Consider the following 16,094-nt stretch of genomic DNA (forward strand, 5'->3'; position numbering starts at 1 on the left):
GACTACATTGCAGCTTTCCTTAGCATTATTGCAAATTTTTAGCATCAGAACGCTTTATTAAAAATCCGACGGGCACACTTTGGCAGGTCCCGTAAAATTTCTGCAGGAATTTTCTAGTTTTTTACTATTATTTCTTAATGTTGATATTTTTCATTGTGAGTTTAATCAACAGCTGCAATATATGAATTTTAACTAGCTCATTGAAACTTGGTGCTTAGTTGTTGCTGTATTAACTCGCTGTCCTAATTTCATCGTAATGATTGGTAGAACAGACTGTTTAGTGTCACTGACGGTGTTTGAATTGACCTCTGAACGCCAGCCCCTAGTGGGGCTTACCATTACGCACGCGTAATGGTAAGTGGTATTACCATTACGTGTTTTCTGACTACAGCTGTGTGATTCGACCAGACTGCCCGTAAAACACAGAGAAACCACTAAATCAATATCCATTACACATTTGTTTGTTGTGTTATGTATGCATAAATTATTTTAAGGTAAATCTTGGCCTGAAAATTGTTAACATCGGAGGGATTTTAGCTGCATCATCATAGAAAGATTGCCCACGTTTGACACAAATAAGCAAATAAAGAAAATAAAACTTACCTTTCTCAGTTGTTACAATCAGAAACAGACATTTTTACTCTAAAATAAGTCATTTTACTTGCATTCAGCTGCACCTCTGAAAATGTGACCGTTTTATTTGCAAATCTAAAATCTTTGAGGCAACTTGCTCAAGTACAGTCAGATTATCTAAATAGCAATACTGTTAGCTCACTTATTATTATTATTAAAATGAAACCAACAATGTACTGAAATCCCAGAAGCCAAAGCGACAAATCAGGATTAAAACACAGAAAAATTGGCTGCTATTAATAAGTTTGTTTTTATTGGCATCAGTGGATCAATTCATACAGAACCAGACATGAGGACGAGCTGCTCTGATCGAAAAACAACTCCTTGTGCTTGCATAAGAGTTTGGCTGCAGAAACAAAACAAAACAAAAACAATAATCACCTAAAAAAAAGCTTCAGAGGTCCAGTCCATCTACTGTTCTTAAATACTGTCATATATTTTGTAACAATGAAACATGAAGAGCATCTTCAGCTGCAAACTGAAAATCTAGTTTTTAGCCATAACAACTGAAATCAAATGCAATTTCCCGTTAAACAGGCTATCGAGCAAACGCAAGTTTAAGAAAAACACAAAAAATGTGCCAACAAATACAAATGAAATAACTTATAAAGTGATCTGATGCACAACTTTAGCTGCACAGAGGCAAAGCGTGGAGGCAAACCTGCACCGTCCTGCGAAAGACACAGGATTAGTTTGCAACAAATGAACTCCGTCCATCTGAGGTTCCACTGAGACCAAAAAAACCCAGAAAAAAAACAAAAAAAACACACCCTGGTCATTTAAAGAAAGCCCGTTTGTTCTGGATAAAACTGAAACGATTTAAATGCAACATGAACGTCCTCTGGACGCATTTCACTGGAATACTGACGATGATGTCCATGATGTTGTGAATAATGAGCAGAAGTAAGACTGGAGTTTGGTGCAGATGGCTTCGTGTTAATGCTGCGTTCAACTGGTGTAAATACACACACACACACGCACACGCACACACACGCACGCACGCACGCACACGCACACACAATCAGCTTCCCTGAAACCCGTCAGGCAGCCAAGCACTAATAATTAACACAACTTAAAGGAACAATGCAGTCAAAACAAACAAAACTAAATGAGATTTTTACTTTTGCAGCATGAACATTCAGCGAGGAACAATGAAACACTTTATTTTCAAAATCAAAACAACAAATAAACCAAAGAATAAAAAATTAAATGCATCAAACTTAAGGAAAAATAAGCATGTCGGCCATCTTGTAGTTATTCTTTGTCATTTTGCACCTGGCAACCCACAATTTCAAGTCTACGTCCCAAACCTTCAGGACAGCAGTTTATTAATCATTGCAGGGATTTCCTGTCATGGACTACAGTGATCATCTATCAATAAATCCATAAATCTGAGGTATAACTCAACTATTTCTAGCTTTTATAAAATCTTGTACTCCCCACTATTCCATCAGTTTCCCTCATTTGGGCCAAATGACTAATAAAATACGGCCGATAATGAATTCATGATCAAACTAAACTAATAAAGCGACTTCTTTCAGGTAATTATTTTTCACTGGAATCATGAAAAAGATCCTAATATCGGTTGCCGGAGTTGGAACAAAGCAAGTCGGGTTGGAAGTGACAAAAAAACTTCAAAGATACGAAATGGCGAAACGCGCAGCGTCCCCTCAAAAAAAAAAAAAAAAAAAAAAGGATTTTCACATTAGCGAGCTTCGAGCTGACAAGTTTCTATGGCTCAAATGAAACAAGACGAAACAACGGCAGAGAGAACAGCACTAACGTCTCAGTAGAGCAGTCGTAGCAGCAGCTAAGTTTTTATTTGTTTCAGTCTGAGAGCAGCAGAAGTCCAGCCATCTCTTCCTACAAGTTGTGGATTTTTATCCGACGTCGTTTCCTGCCTTTCTGACCGGAGCTGGGTCGTTAAAATAATGTTTTTCCATCGTCAGGGAATTAATCGACCAAAAGAAATGCGGTGTTAAAAAGAAATCTGACCGTGAATTACTCAAGTTTTCACCAAAATCTGGGTCACAAACCGGATGAGTCACAGCTCCTGGGTTATGTGGAAAAAGGAGAAGGTGGGGAATAAAAGGCCGTCCAGGTTGCATAGAGATGCTAAAAGCTAAAGCTGCTGTCAGGTCTGAGAGGCTACGCATGAGCAAAGCACAACAGGAAGTAGAATCACAGAAGAGGAAGAGGGAAGGCGGAGGCAGCTGTGAGAGGAGGGCTAGTAAATTTTTGACATTTTTATCTTCCAGTCAAGACGAAAAGCAACGGCAGTGGATTTTATAAACAAGTCGTCGTGCTTTTGCATATTTGGTTAAAAATCTAAGCAATAAATCAGGAAGATTCAATAAAGGTCCAAATCTGGTTACTGTCACCTGCATGTGTGACAATTATTAATCATTTAGTTAATTTATATAAACATTATGGTTGATTTCTCCCAGCTTCTCCTTGAGAAAAAAAAAAGTTCCTTAATTTGTTTTTAAATACGTACACCTCTTACTGACTAAAGAATCGATCAGTTTCCGTTTTAATGATTTAAGGTTGCAGATTCATCAAATTTTGTTGTCAAAAAGAAAAAAATAAGATTTTCAAATGAGATTAAGTCGAAACGATTTAAGTCCATAAATAAAGGTCTTTAACAAAGACATTTCAGAAATTCATTTAAGTTGCTTTGCAGGTTTAAGACACCTAAAGGACACATTTTTAGAAGTCTGATGTACATTTTTTGAATTAGAAAATAATTAAATTCTGTTCTCCGGTCATTTTTAACGAAGTTTCAGTTCAGCCAGAAATCATCGGGACATTTTCTGAACATTGTTTTATGAACACAGTGTTTTGTTTTTAAACTTTGACTTATTAAAAAATTAAGTGTAGACGTGGGTCGACAAATCAGCCGGAGATCGGACTCAAACAATTTTCAGATCAATGAGCCTTCAACGACGACTCAAAAATATCAAAAATGTATTTATTTTTTTTCCCAAAATCAGTGAGTCCAGGTTGCTAACTTAAGCTGTTGAAAAGCAAACTGCACTTTTCAAAAACAAGTCGACACACATCTGCTTTCAATTCAGGCTGCGAGAGAGAGCGATACTTTCAGCAGATAACAGGAAGGATGAATATGTTACGGCAAAATTCCTCTACTTGTCGTGGAGTAAGAAATGTTGACGGCATTTTGGCTCAGAGCGAAGGAAGAGATCAGCATTTACTACCATCTACATAGAGAAACTCGTGTTTTATGGTGAAGCTAGCTCAGCTAACCAGGCTAATCAAGGGCTGGAAGAAACATTTAGAATGAAAACTAAAGTTAAGGAATCAGCCACAACATTCTAGTCAATGAATGTCTAAGTTGAAATGTAATATTGGAAACAAACCGTCTAAGATGAAACATAGACTGTGCTTTTTTTCTGCCATAAGTGTAAAATGCTTTTTTTTTTTTGTGAAAACAAGATTTCTAGAGAAATTCTGTTCTTGGCCAAACATCTCCTTATTTTTCCTGCAGCTTCTATGACATTCTGGACATTTGTGCACAAAACACAGTGTGCTAAAGGTAACGTCGCTCCGTTTCTTAGCAACTTGACCAACTTAGTCTTGTTAAAAGTTGAATGTCTATTCTTTGTTTGTAGAAATTAAAAAACAAATAGGTTTTAGTGATTGTTAAAGGTCCACAGGACCATGTGTGAGCCTTGTCTGGTGGCCGTAAGAATAAATTCTGCATTTCTGAATGAGTTTACTTTCATCTATGGGATCCTGTTGGTAATTCACAAAGGAAAATGGGATATTTAAAATAGAATAAATTCAAAAATTGACAAAAACACAAGTTTATCAAAAGATAAACTCTATTTTAAGTAGAACTCAATGTAAAAAAAAAACAAAAAACAAAAAAAGACTTTTTCCACACCATACTTCATACTTTTTCAGGACAGCTTATGACCCGTTTAACAGTGGGAACGAGGAGGAAGAAGATTACTGCCAGTCAACCTTCATGGTACCTAAAAGCACCGGAGTATTGCTTCAAGACAGACACAACTCCCCCACTACGATTTCTAATGGCTAATTCTCTGCGTAATTTAGAGGCTACAGAGTGCAACAATATTCTCTGAAGTCTTATAGCACTTAAGAGCAGATATATTTTGTTTCTCTTTTTAATCCATGATAGATTAATCCATTTTTCTCTGTTATTTTTTAATCTAGGATGAAAAAAAATAATAATCAAAAAGCATCAGCAGGCTCCTCATGTCGGGAAAAGACAAGCAGAGGGTTTTGCTTCGTCGTCCTGTGTGCTGACTAACGGTTTCGTCTCTAAGAGGTTACGACAAGCGGCCAGGTTTCATCGATTTGTTGTGTTTAACCTGGAGCGGGAGGTAAGTGAAGACGCGGAGCAGAGAATGTGACTAGAGAGCAACGAGAACTCAGGCCTGCAGAGCCTTACGCAGCATTTGGTTCTTTTCTCCTTCCGTACAGAACGACGCAGTAAGCTCCGCAGCTGCATCTGTCCTGTGGTCAAAAAGCTGCAGCGAGCTCCAACCTGCAGATGCAGGAATAAAAAAAAAAACTAAACTAAACAAAACTCAGGCCCTTTGTCCCGTGTGGTGGCTGCATGCCGGCCCGTTTGCTCCTGGCCTCTGTGCTCGCGGCGGCGGACCTCAGGTGTCTTGGTACGGCAGGTGAAAGCAGCCGGGGCTGTCGTCGTCGGGCGACCAGAAGGACGACGGCCGCTTGTGGTGGAGCTCTCTGCGGACGCAGCGGGGACACGGCTGGGCTTTCTGTCGACACTCTGCGTGGAAAACGGCGCCGCACCCGTCACACCTGCTGGGAAACACTGAGGTCAATCAGGGCTGAAACGAATAATCCGATTAATCACGATCAATCCGTTTCTTAGCAACTTGACCAATTCGATTAATCATGATTATATTTGTATATATTTTTTGTGTAGTTTCAGGCTAATTACTGCTCTGATTTTGCTGTTGTAGCAAATTGCATGTCTTAGTCAGGATGCGCTACTTAATGATTATTCGATTACTAAGTTAGTAATCGAACAATCACCATAATTAGAAATCGATTATTTCAACAATGGAATCATCACGACTGATCCAATTATCACAATTGATCCGATTAATCACAATTTATAATGATTACTCAGAATAATCAAATTAACAGCAATTAATCATGATGAATTAAACAACTGATTCATCACGATTAATCAGATTTTAAATTCTTTAAAAAGAAACTCAAGCATTGGTTGAAAGTAAACCAGTTATGTACCATTTACAATGAATGCAAAATACACATATTTTTGTACAATAATCTTAACGTTCAAAAAGGAGTAGGAAGAAGTAGGAGTTTATAAGGAACTTATAAACTCCTATAAATTCAAACCATATTTTCAGTTGGACCCTCATTATTAAATTAAAAATAAATAAACAAACATAGCTTAATTAATTTTCTATTTACATATGTCTGAATATATACATCCATTTTGTGCTTCCTAGTCTTAGGACAAAGACTGAAATTTAAATATTGTGCTAATTCCTGCATATTTGCACTGCTATGTATTGTATTAATGTTGACAATTTCCACTGTCCTAATCAAAGCAATTTAAGTTAAAAACTTTTACGCCATTTCTGCAATTTCTTTTAACAAAATTAAAATCAGTATGAATGACTCCAAGGTTTCTATTTAGGTTTCGTTGCAGTCTCTTTTGGACGTGATCTCACGGCACGGTCAAAACTACAAATATGGCTTCCTATTTAAACACAACCAAAGTCAATAGAATAAGTTGGACCACCTGGGCCTAGTTGTTGCTCCGTTCTCCGCTGTCAGAGTCTTACTGGCAAGCAGATCCAGCTGTTATCAGTTCACACTTTAACACTCAGCTCAACAGCTGGGTGTGAATGTGTGTGTGTGTGTGTGTGTGCCACGCCACGGCTCAGCGTCTTTCAGGAATCGCTCCTGTTCAGCTCTTATCTCTCTGCTGTCTGTCTCTCCGACTCTTGGTGATGAAGACGAGGCTCTGGACTGTGTCAAGGAAAATCCCCTCTCCCTCTGACTCAGCCGGTGTTATGAACAAAACGCAGAACGAAAGCTTAGAGCGACACGTCCACGCAGATTATCACACTTTACTGGCCAGAGGAAAAAGTCCTGTTTGTTTGTTTTCCAATACAAAACAGTGAAACAGGAGGTTTATGATGATAAATAATCAGTCAGTTCTTATGTTAGTTCACAGGAATGATGAAACAGTTTATGTGGGATCTATCAACACCTCTTAAATCGAGTCTAAACCTTGATTGAACACGACCTCTCCGGGTTAGCTGAGGGCTCTGGATGGATGCGTACCTTCGCGTGACGTTCTCCTGAAAGGGATAGATGACCTGTCCGTTCTGGCACAGCTCGCAGATGAAGCCCTTCTCTCGACACAGGCTGCAGCCGAACACGTGGGAGCTGGCGAATTTGATCACCTTGGACAGGAAGGGGGCCAGTTTCCCGTCGATCACCTGGAGGAGGAGGGGAAATGGAGGAGAGGGGTGAGTGATATGTAAAGCCGATAAATGTTAAAAGCCTCCTAATCGTCCATCGGCTCACTATATCATCATGACAACAGCTCTGGGCTTGAAGTCAACAAGCTCGGTTGGGGAATATGCTTTGAAGAACAACAGCAGGGAGAACAATGGCGTGATCTTCTGCTTTCTTTAGAAAAAAAATCTCTGATTGCTGTTGTGCAATGAGGCAGTCTAAACACTGAGATAAGAAGCAAACCGTATCACTCATCAGCCCAAAAAAGATCTGTGGCGTCCATAAATCATCCTTTGTATGCCCAGCCAGAGAGCAAAGTTGGATTCTGCATCAGTTTTCTGCTGAAACCCTGACTTGATGACCTACATGTCATCAACAGTCACCAACTAGTGGGATGTCTCTACCACAACTCACAAACTAATCAGGGAAAATACCTTAAACAGTCTCTGCAGGGAATTGTAATCACACATGTTAATGCTAAGTCATTCACAATTTGCACATTTTTGGGTGGTCATCGCAGCTTTTCTGCAAATCTCACCAATCACCTGAACGTTTTCTGGGTTTCCTTCTTCTCTGACATTCAGAAAAGCAGCTGAAGTTTGATCAATCCCGTTAGCTACCTTCTAATTTAACTTCCTGCTTTATGACGTCTTACAACTTTCAAGATTACATTAGGTTTTTACAACCAATACCAGCTAAACAACTAATGCCAGATAAACAGCAAAAAATGATCAAAAAATTAGCTACACAGCGCTTTTACTGTACTAGAGGCTCATTACTCTTTTCACTGTTCAAATTATTCAACAGATTAATAACGTGATCAAGCGTGATTTTTAAACCGCTAAACTCGAGTTTTAGCTTTAAAGCATAAATGTTTTGCTGTTGAAGACGACTGCTTTTTACTTCACTCTCTGGCTTCTGCTTGTTACATTTCAGCAATTGTTCTGTTAACTACAAATAGTTCTGTGGTTTTCAGCAATAACCTTTAGCTTACAGCGTTCACACTTCATTTGTTCGTGGAAATGCAAATTTTCTAGTTTCATTTGTATAAAGGATGCTATTTCAAGAGGATACTTGAACACTTTAAATATTAACTATACTAAAGTCCTGTCGTTTTTTTTTTTTTTTTTTTTGCCATGATGATGTTATAGCAAATATGGCAAATTTTGACTCCAACTTTAAAGGAAAAAAAATTCTGTAATTTTACGTTGCAACAGTCACAAAAAACAATATTCTGGTGGGACTGTTTAAATTAAATTAAAAAAAAGGTGACATAAGAATAATGCTAAAGAGGCGTATGACACAAAAACAGATTGTTGTTGGTTTATGGAGAACAAAAAAGAAGAGGAGAGGAAGCAGAAGGAAGAGAAGACGACAGGTAACAGAACGGCCATCTTGTTTTTTGAGATCGTCTTTTATCGCTTGGCGAGTTTCTAAAAGGAGCCGCGGTGGGGTCGGATGGTGGAGGACTGAGGGGGGGAAGGAGGAGCTGTATTGTTGCGTTTCTTCTGTGTACGAGTGAGCAGAGAACATAAAAACTCGACATGTTTCCAAAGCTGCCGGTAGCGAAGCATGAACCGGTTCATGAGCGTATCAAGACCCGCGCACGTCTGACAGAGACAGGGGGGAAAGTAGCAGAAAAAAAACAGAGGAGGAAGTAGGAGAGAGTGGCAGAGGTATAATAAAAACATGAGATCTTGAGAGAGAAGCGAGAGCCTGCATTCAGATACGAGTGGTTCCACCTGGCAGAGCTCTGGACCTCCCAATTATAACCTCCTTCACGCTGTTTTTCAGACGACGAGAGGACAAGAGGAGGACTTGAGGTAGCGAGTGGAGGAAGAAACCACACACGCACACAGATGAAACATAAAACACTAAGATGTACTCATCCTGTTTGCCCCGAATCAGATAGAGGCGAGTAAAGAGCTGCGACACTTCAAACTGAAATGAAATGGTCTTCGGCAGGCAGCAGCACAAACGCAGCGCAAGCAGCTCATAGCAGGACACTGACAAATATGGCCTAAATAACAGGTAGAAAGACGACGTAGGACCAAATAAAATGTATTGTTTTGATTGGTCCTACCCAATAATTTCAGTAAAATAAATGTAAATAAAGCGCTTTTTCAGTATTTACGCTTTTGATTTTCAAGTTGTAAAGTGTATAGGGACTTTAAATGAGTAAATAAAATGCCTGAGGTATAATTAGGATGCGACACAAAGGTAGTGTTTTTCTTTAATGGTCTAAAAAAAGAGTCAGACTTCTGCGTACTCAGGAAATAGCTAAAGGTGTCTACATGATCTATAGTTCAAGCAACGTGTAAAAAACTCAAATGGACCAAAACTGACAAGAGAGAAATAAACCAAAAACTTGCTTAAGTTCACTGCTCATCTTGGGGTCCCCAAATCTCCATGATGACCATTAGATGCCATGTACTCGACGACAGTTTGTTTTCTCATTGATGCCCGAAGAAAAACGTATTTTCTGGTCTAGCATTACAACAATAAACTTGTGGAGTCTAATGGGACTTTAACTGGACCTGTGTGATTCAGTACAATTGTGATAACGACAAGACAATAAATTGTACTTATTCCTTTTTTTTTTTTTTTAGGTAAATGTGGCTGTGACTACATGACACAGCAGTCAGCCCCACATGTAGCTTTAAATACCGCTCTTGATAGACATTTCCATTAGCAACATGCTTCGTTAGGACACTGGTCACATAAACAAGTGTGATTTGTATCACTAAACTGCACACAGTAACTGCAATTAATCATATTTTCAAACAGATTGACATTTATTGATTTTCTCATTGAACAAATTATGGAGGAAATAGTAAAACTAACAATCCCGACAATACCTTTAGTTTTCTTTTTAAAACATAATTAATTGGAATTCATTGTGACAACAATAAATCTGAATTTGTATCGGTTATCACGATAAACGATACGATAAATGCCCACCTCCACACCCCTATTAAATATTAGGTCCATATTAAAATGCATGCACTTGTATCTGAATGTTTCTGTATGACTGGACTGATTTGATTATATATTCCACGGATAGGAAATGCTTTTACACCCAAACAGAAATGTTTAGAAACGTTCTCACAAGTGTTGCGTACTTAAAATAAAGGAACGTGCTCAGTCGAGTCCAGATAATCAAGTTCTAACGGCAGCCAGACGGATCGGACCGGTCCCGAGGGAAGCAGAGAGACGTGCGTGTCCCCCTCCACCCGCACCGAGCCAAACCAAACCCAAAGTAAAGCAGGCCTGCTCAGCCCGGTCCAGCCCAGTTCCAAGTGACGAATGGATCTGCTGATGGAGGCTGACAGGCTCGGTAATTAAGGCCCCCTATAATTGGACTGGGCAGAGTCAAGCGAAAGGCAGCAGAGCTCTGGTGACTGACTGGCTCTCCGAGGGGAACGGTGGGGAAAAGAGCAGGAAGGTGGCCGGTCTGATGGAGAGGCATGGGAGTAACTCTGTGAAAGAGCGAAAGCTTGACAAACAGAAAACAAGTAAATCAAATCCTCCGTGTGGATAAAGCCTGGGTGCTTTTCATTAAAACATCCAATTCCAGAGGCTGGTACCAGCTTGTTTTGATCAAAACTAGTTGGCTAAGGTCAAAATTGACTTTAATTTTCCTTAAATGCCCATAAGTCAGCTGTTACTGCCGCAGTAAATAACCTCTGACCGTTTTACAAGCTCCTTCAAAGTGCCACTGGCTGGTGGTGTCACACCGGGACGATAATTCAGACTGTGAAATTTAATATGAACATATAAATATATAAGAAAGTTGCAGTTGTCCTTAGAGACGACAGTAAATCAGCTGCAGTTCAGAGTCGAGGAGTTCAGACCTCTGCAGGTTTCAGAACCACCGGACATGCATCATGATTTAAGATCCTTTAGAGATGCTGCGATCTGAATTTAGTGACCAATATCTGGTCTCCAAATCTCATAAAGCTTTAATTTGCACACGCAAATTCTAGCTGAGTCTTTGTCTACAAGAACAATGACATAAAAAGCTAAAAGAAGAGCATTTTAGGGATGAAACGATTAATCGGCTTAATTGTGATAAATCCATTATTGAAAAAAAAAATCGTCAACTAATTTAGTAATTGACTCATCGACAACTGGATTACAAAAAGAAGCAACACACTCAGAGCAGAAATCAAGTGAAAACTGTACAAAAATACCATATATACTTTTTGCATTTAAGATTAACTCCCCACCCCCCCAAAAAACCCATTTGTCTGTAAATATGTTCTAACCAGAACTCAAGAGGCAGTTTCAGCTTCACCTGGTTCGAATTTTATATTAAAACAAATCTCCTATTAAGTACCTATCCAATTATCAGTTGGCTAATCCAAAAAATAGTCACCAAGTCAAGCAGAAAGGCCTGAGCTCTTCACACGTTGATGTTAGGATTTTTTTTAGCTGCAAATCTTTGCTGCAAAAGATCAAGCATGCACTAAATTACTGCTGTTGTTGCATTTTAGACGATAAGATGTTTATTTTCTAATTTTAAAAAAATAATTGAACTGTTTATTCGGATCTTTTAATGCATTTCTAATATAAAAAAGGCATAAATGGCTAAGTGATATATCTGCAAAATGTGGCATTTCTTTTATCTGATTAATCGCCACACTGCCTGATGTTTGATCCTGAAAGAGCTGAATGAACCCGTCTCACTGACCAAACATAATTAAGACCAAATATTCAGCCGACAGATAATCGCTCGCCCTAAAACCCAATTTTCCTTGTCTAAGGAATAAAACCAGAAAAATACAATAAGTCACTGATTGTGATTAGCCTCCAGTTTAGGGAACATATATTAACTAGAGTTTTCCAACTTGAGATCTGCACTGCATGGCTTGACTCATTAGCATCCTCTTTCTACTACACAAGGTAGAAAGTGACTGTCTTCGACATATCCAACCCATTTTAAGCTCAAATCCAGTCTAACCACTGCATGTGACTGGGTTCTTTATAGTTGAGATGCAAAGCTAAAAAGCGTTGCCCTTATGAAGTGTCAGGAGTGAAGAAGAGCAGAGTCACGCAGAGTCATGTTGAGTGTCCATTACATGCTATTAGGAGCTAAGCTAAACATTCTGTAGCTAGCATGTTTCTATAGTTACTGCTGATTCTGAGACCTACAGGTCATGTCATGGCCTCAGGCAGCTAAAGATAAATAGCTGATCATTTTTGTCTCTCTGTATTCCTTTGAATACCTTTGTAGCTTCGGTTGTTCCGTCTCCTAACATTTTTTTTAGGTAAAAATGAAAGCTGTTACCACATTAGAGATTTTTTTTAAAGTATGAGGTCACAGAATTTACGATTCATCGGCGTCAACCATGACTTCTGATCAAAAAGAATAAAGAATAAGTGGAAGTATCATGTAGTCTAAAGTCTTTAGAGAATAATGACTTGTGCAAAGACCTTTCTGATGACATAAGACTAAACTGTAATGCGGTTAAATCCTGAAGAGGATGAACCTTAGATTATTTTTATCACACACACCCACTCACAGGTGTTTGGACTCAAGTGTTTACAGATACACTCCATGTTGGGCTGCAGTTGCCACTAAGTTTATCTTGTATTAATTATTACCATGTGAAAATGCTTGTTGTTGTGGTTTCTCAGTTCTGTTTGTTTTCTCTTTCTGCAGGTGTAGAAGCAGACTTCTAAGGTGTTGTCTTTTATTCTCTTTCTTACATTTTTTCTCTCCTCTATTCTTATTTCCTTTAAATTTTAACTTTTTGCCCCATCTCTCTTCATTTTTTTTGCTTTTTTTCCTTGTTCCTTTTCTAAATTTTGAGTCCTACACTGCTGGAAAGGACAAGCTAAATGCAACGTTTAAGATCCCGATTAGCTCTGAACTTATTTATATGCATGTAAATAATACTTAGTGCTGTTTGAAGTGAAGGAGGTTAGCAAAAGAGTTCTGATTTAAGTACGTTTTTGAAAAGAGTTCGCTCCAAAACCTTGAATTATACTTTTGCTTTCAGTCACTGGAAAATCTTATTTGTTTAAAAACAGTTTTTGAAAAAGTAGTAGAGTCTATTTTTTCCTAAAATCTGCTGCTTTGTTTAGTTGCTTCTGTCCGAGTTATGCTAAATAATTAGAGAGCCAGAAAGTGATGGGCTTACACAGACTAAGAGAGAGACACAGAAACAGAACCAAGGAGAGATGTTGGCTCCGTAATTGTTTTGCTCACTAATACTTGAAGTTTCAGTCGTCATTAAGACAGAAATCCAAATTATGGGAAACATTTGCTTTTATATTTCAGAAATACGTTGGACGAAGTCAGACCCTAAGTCAGATGATAATACTCTGACATATAATCAATAAAATCATTCAATTTTAGATGAAGTATGAATTTTGTTTTGCTCACCCAAGACATATTTCATAATATATAAAAGTAATTTCACATATGTAATTCAATGACTTGCTGACTAAGAAAAATAATGTTGAATCAGATAAATTATTCATGGAGGCCGATTTTCAAAAAAACAAAAAAAAAAAACAATTATATGTCTCATATGAGATGGAAAAGATTCTTAAAACATAAATATAATTAAGTGGTTTTAATATTTTATATAGATAATGAGCAATATTTATGAAAATCCTTAATTACAAAGAAAAATAAACGAATGCTTTACGTACAAAATGCTTTGCTAATGGAGACAAAACGGGATTAAATGGCAACACGAGGCGTAATTCATGTGCTTTGAACTAATTCAATGAAAAGCTATGCGCATATTTTTGGTAAGTGCCAGAGTTCAGCAAAAGTCAAAACAAAACCTAAACTATCAACCAAATTATTGATTTTATGTGGAAAAATCTCTGCACCTGGATTATCTTTGACCTTTTCCCCTTCTAAAAAAAGCTCCCACAAAAAACCCCCAATAACAAACACCCACTTTTCAGCTTTTCTCTCTCCGCCCCTCCTCCTCCAGTTCAAACTCTTTCTCTGCTGCACGCAGAGTCTTTGTGCTCCAAAACCTCCTAATCCCCTAAAACTGCTGTTTAACAGCCGTTAGCGTGCCCTCTTCGTTCCCTCACACACGCATGTGCACACACACACACACACTGAAGCTCCATTGAGAAACTGGACAGCCAGCTGGGATAACGAGGCTGGGAAGAACGGGGTGAACTCTGTTTGGATAACGCGCTCTCCTCCATTAAAGGGAAAATACACAAAACTTGATGGATGCTGTTGTGCATAAAGTGGAAACTGTCCCTCTGTGGATTCCAGGAGTTGCTAAAATTGGTCTTCAGTAAAACTACAATGTCTTCACAGCATCACACCATTTTTTTAATTAACATTTTTGCTCTTATTTTAAACAGAAAACTGATATAATAAAGCCATCCATGACATCTAATTCAAATGAACTTAACCAATAAGATAGAATAAATCAGCAGATCCACAGTTTTTAAAAGCGCTTGTTAAGCTGAATATTTTCTATTCTGCTCCTTATGGAGTAATTGAAATATAGCAATGTGATATTAGCCAAGTGGAAAAACTGAGGTAAAGTGTTGCGAAAGTACCAACATTTACAGCAATTCATGCAGAAGATAATCTTGACCCACAGTGGTGGTTGTATTATGATCTGGGCTTGCTTTTTTTTCTGTCAAGGTCAAACTAAATGATCACCAGTTCAAGATGCCAGCAGGGTTTTTTTTACCTTGCAGTTTTTATTTGTTTGCTAAAAAGCAGAAGATGACCAGAGATTTAAGTTTTCAGCATCACAATGGGTCCAAGCATTCATCACGCAACACCACAGGGCTCACCTGAATTTAAAGCTTTGGAATGTCCTAGTCAAAGTCTAAAACTTGCTGTGACACTTAAAGTGGAGAAGTCTCAAAGTGAGAGTGGAGTTAATATTGACAGACTATTACTTAGTAAGACTAAATATTGATTTTGAATCAAGACTTGCTCTAAGAATTTCTAACTTTAAAGGTGTACAGCCTATGAAATCGAGCTACTGTTGCCTTTTTGTCATATTTTCACCAACTCTCAGTTGGTTTTTGAGTTGAAAAGCACATCATATATGTCACAGTAAAGGTGGGAAACGCATCGCTTCTTTCCAAGACCGAATTGGACTTGAAGACAGAAAAACTGCTAAGCTGTCTTTATGCCATCAATGTTCAGGTTCTTGGAACATGATAGAGCCACTGAGCTGATTGGTGATTTATGAACGACCCCCGCTGCACCACTGCAACATTTTAGCTAATTATCTTAATCATTTTTCACAGTAACATAAAAAGAAAACGACTTCGTTTTGCTGCATGCTGTTACTTGGACAATAAAATGACAACTTTGAGATCTCACATGACCGTAAAGTTGAGGACACCTAATGCTCCTCCCCCCGATCTATGTTTGCTCCTCCTGCGGCTGAACCCATGAGGAGAAGGTGGAAATCTTCCTGAGAACACCTAGCGTTTACTTAAGAGGCCTCTGTGTGTCTGGTCAAGTGTGAGTGGAGAGGCATGCCAGGCATACAGGGTATGCCAGGGTGTCACTGTGGGAAGCGGGCTGCATGCATACACACAAACATTTTCTTCCTGCTACTTTAGTCTTCGCACAAAACCACAGAAACCGCCCCTAAAGCCGGCCGAGGAACTGCGATGAGTGTCCCTAGACAAACACATATGGCTTCTAGAAAACCGACTGGCTCCTTATTGAGGGGGTGGGGGGGTTTAGGGTGGAGGCTGTTTGTCAGGAGGTGAAAAGACTAATGTGGTCCAAGCTTTAGCCAGAGAAGCTCAGCCTTGGCTGACCTCTGAGCTGGAACAAAAAAAGCCACGTTGATCAAGTGCGTCATTTTATTCAGAAGGAGAATCAAAAGAAACAAGCTTGTTAATATGGAAAACCAATTAAGAGGCAGAGTGCTCGAGAATCTCCGACAGAGAGAGAGAGAGAGAGAGAGAGAAGTGGTGGGGGG

General features: G+C 38.8%; 1 protein-coding gene across 1 annotated transcript in view; it reads right to left on the minus strand.

Moving 5' to 3' along the window:
• Nucleotides 1-864: 864 nt before the first annotated feature.
• The window catches only part of plekhm3 (pleckstrin homology domain containing, family M, member 3), a 41,867-nt gene continuing 26,637 nt past the window's right edge, over nt 865-16,094 (minus strand). Inside the window, exons 7-8 of the mRNA XM_008432787.2 lie at nt 6,973-7,130; nt 865-5,445 (exon numbers count right to left, since the gene is read on the minus strand). Of these exons, the coding sequence (XP_008431009.2) occupies nt 5,283-5,445; nt 6,973-7,130 (321 nt within the window). The 3' untranslated portion in view covers nt 865-5,282. The remainder of the gene's footprint in view (nt 5,446-6,972; nt 7,131-16,094) is intronic.

The sequence above is a fragment of the Poecilia reticulata genome, chromosome 2, assembly GCF_904066995.2.
Source record: "Poecilia reticulata chromosome 2, P_reticulata-male-v2, whole genome shotgun sequence".
NCBI lineage: Eukaryota > Metazoa > Chordata > Actinopteri > Cyprinodontiformes > Poeciliidae > Poecilia > Poecilia reticulata.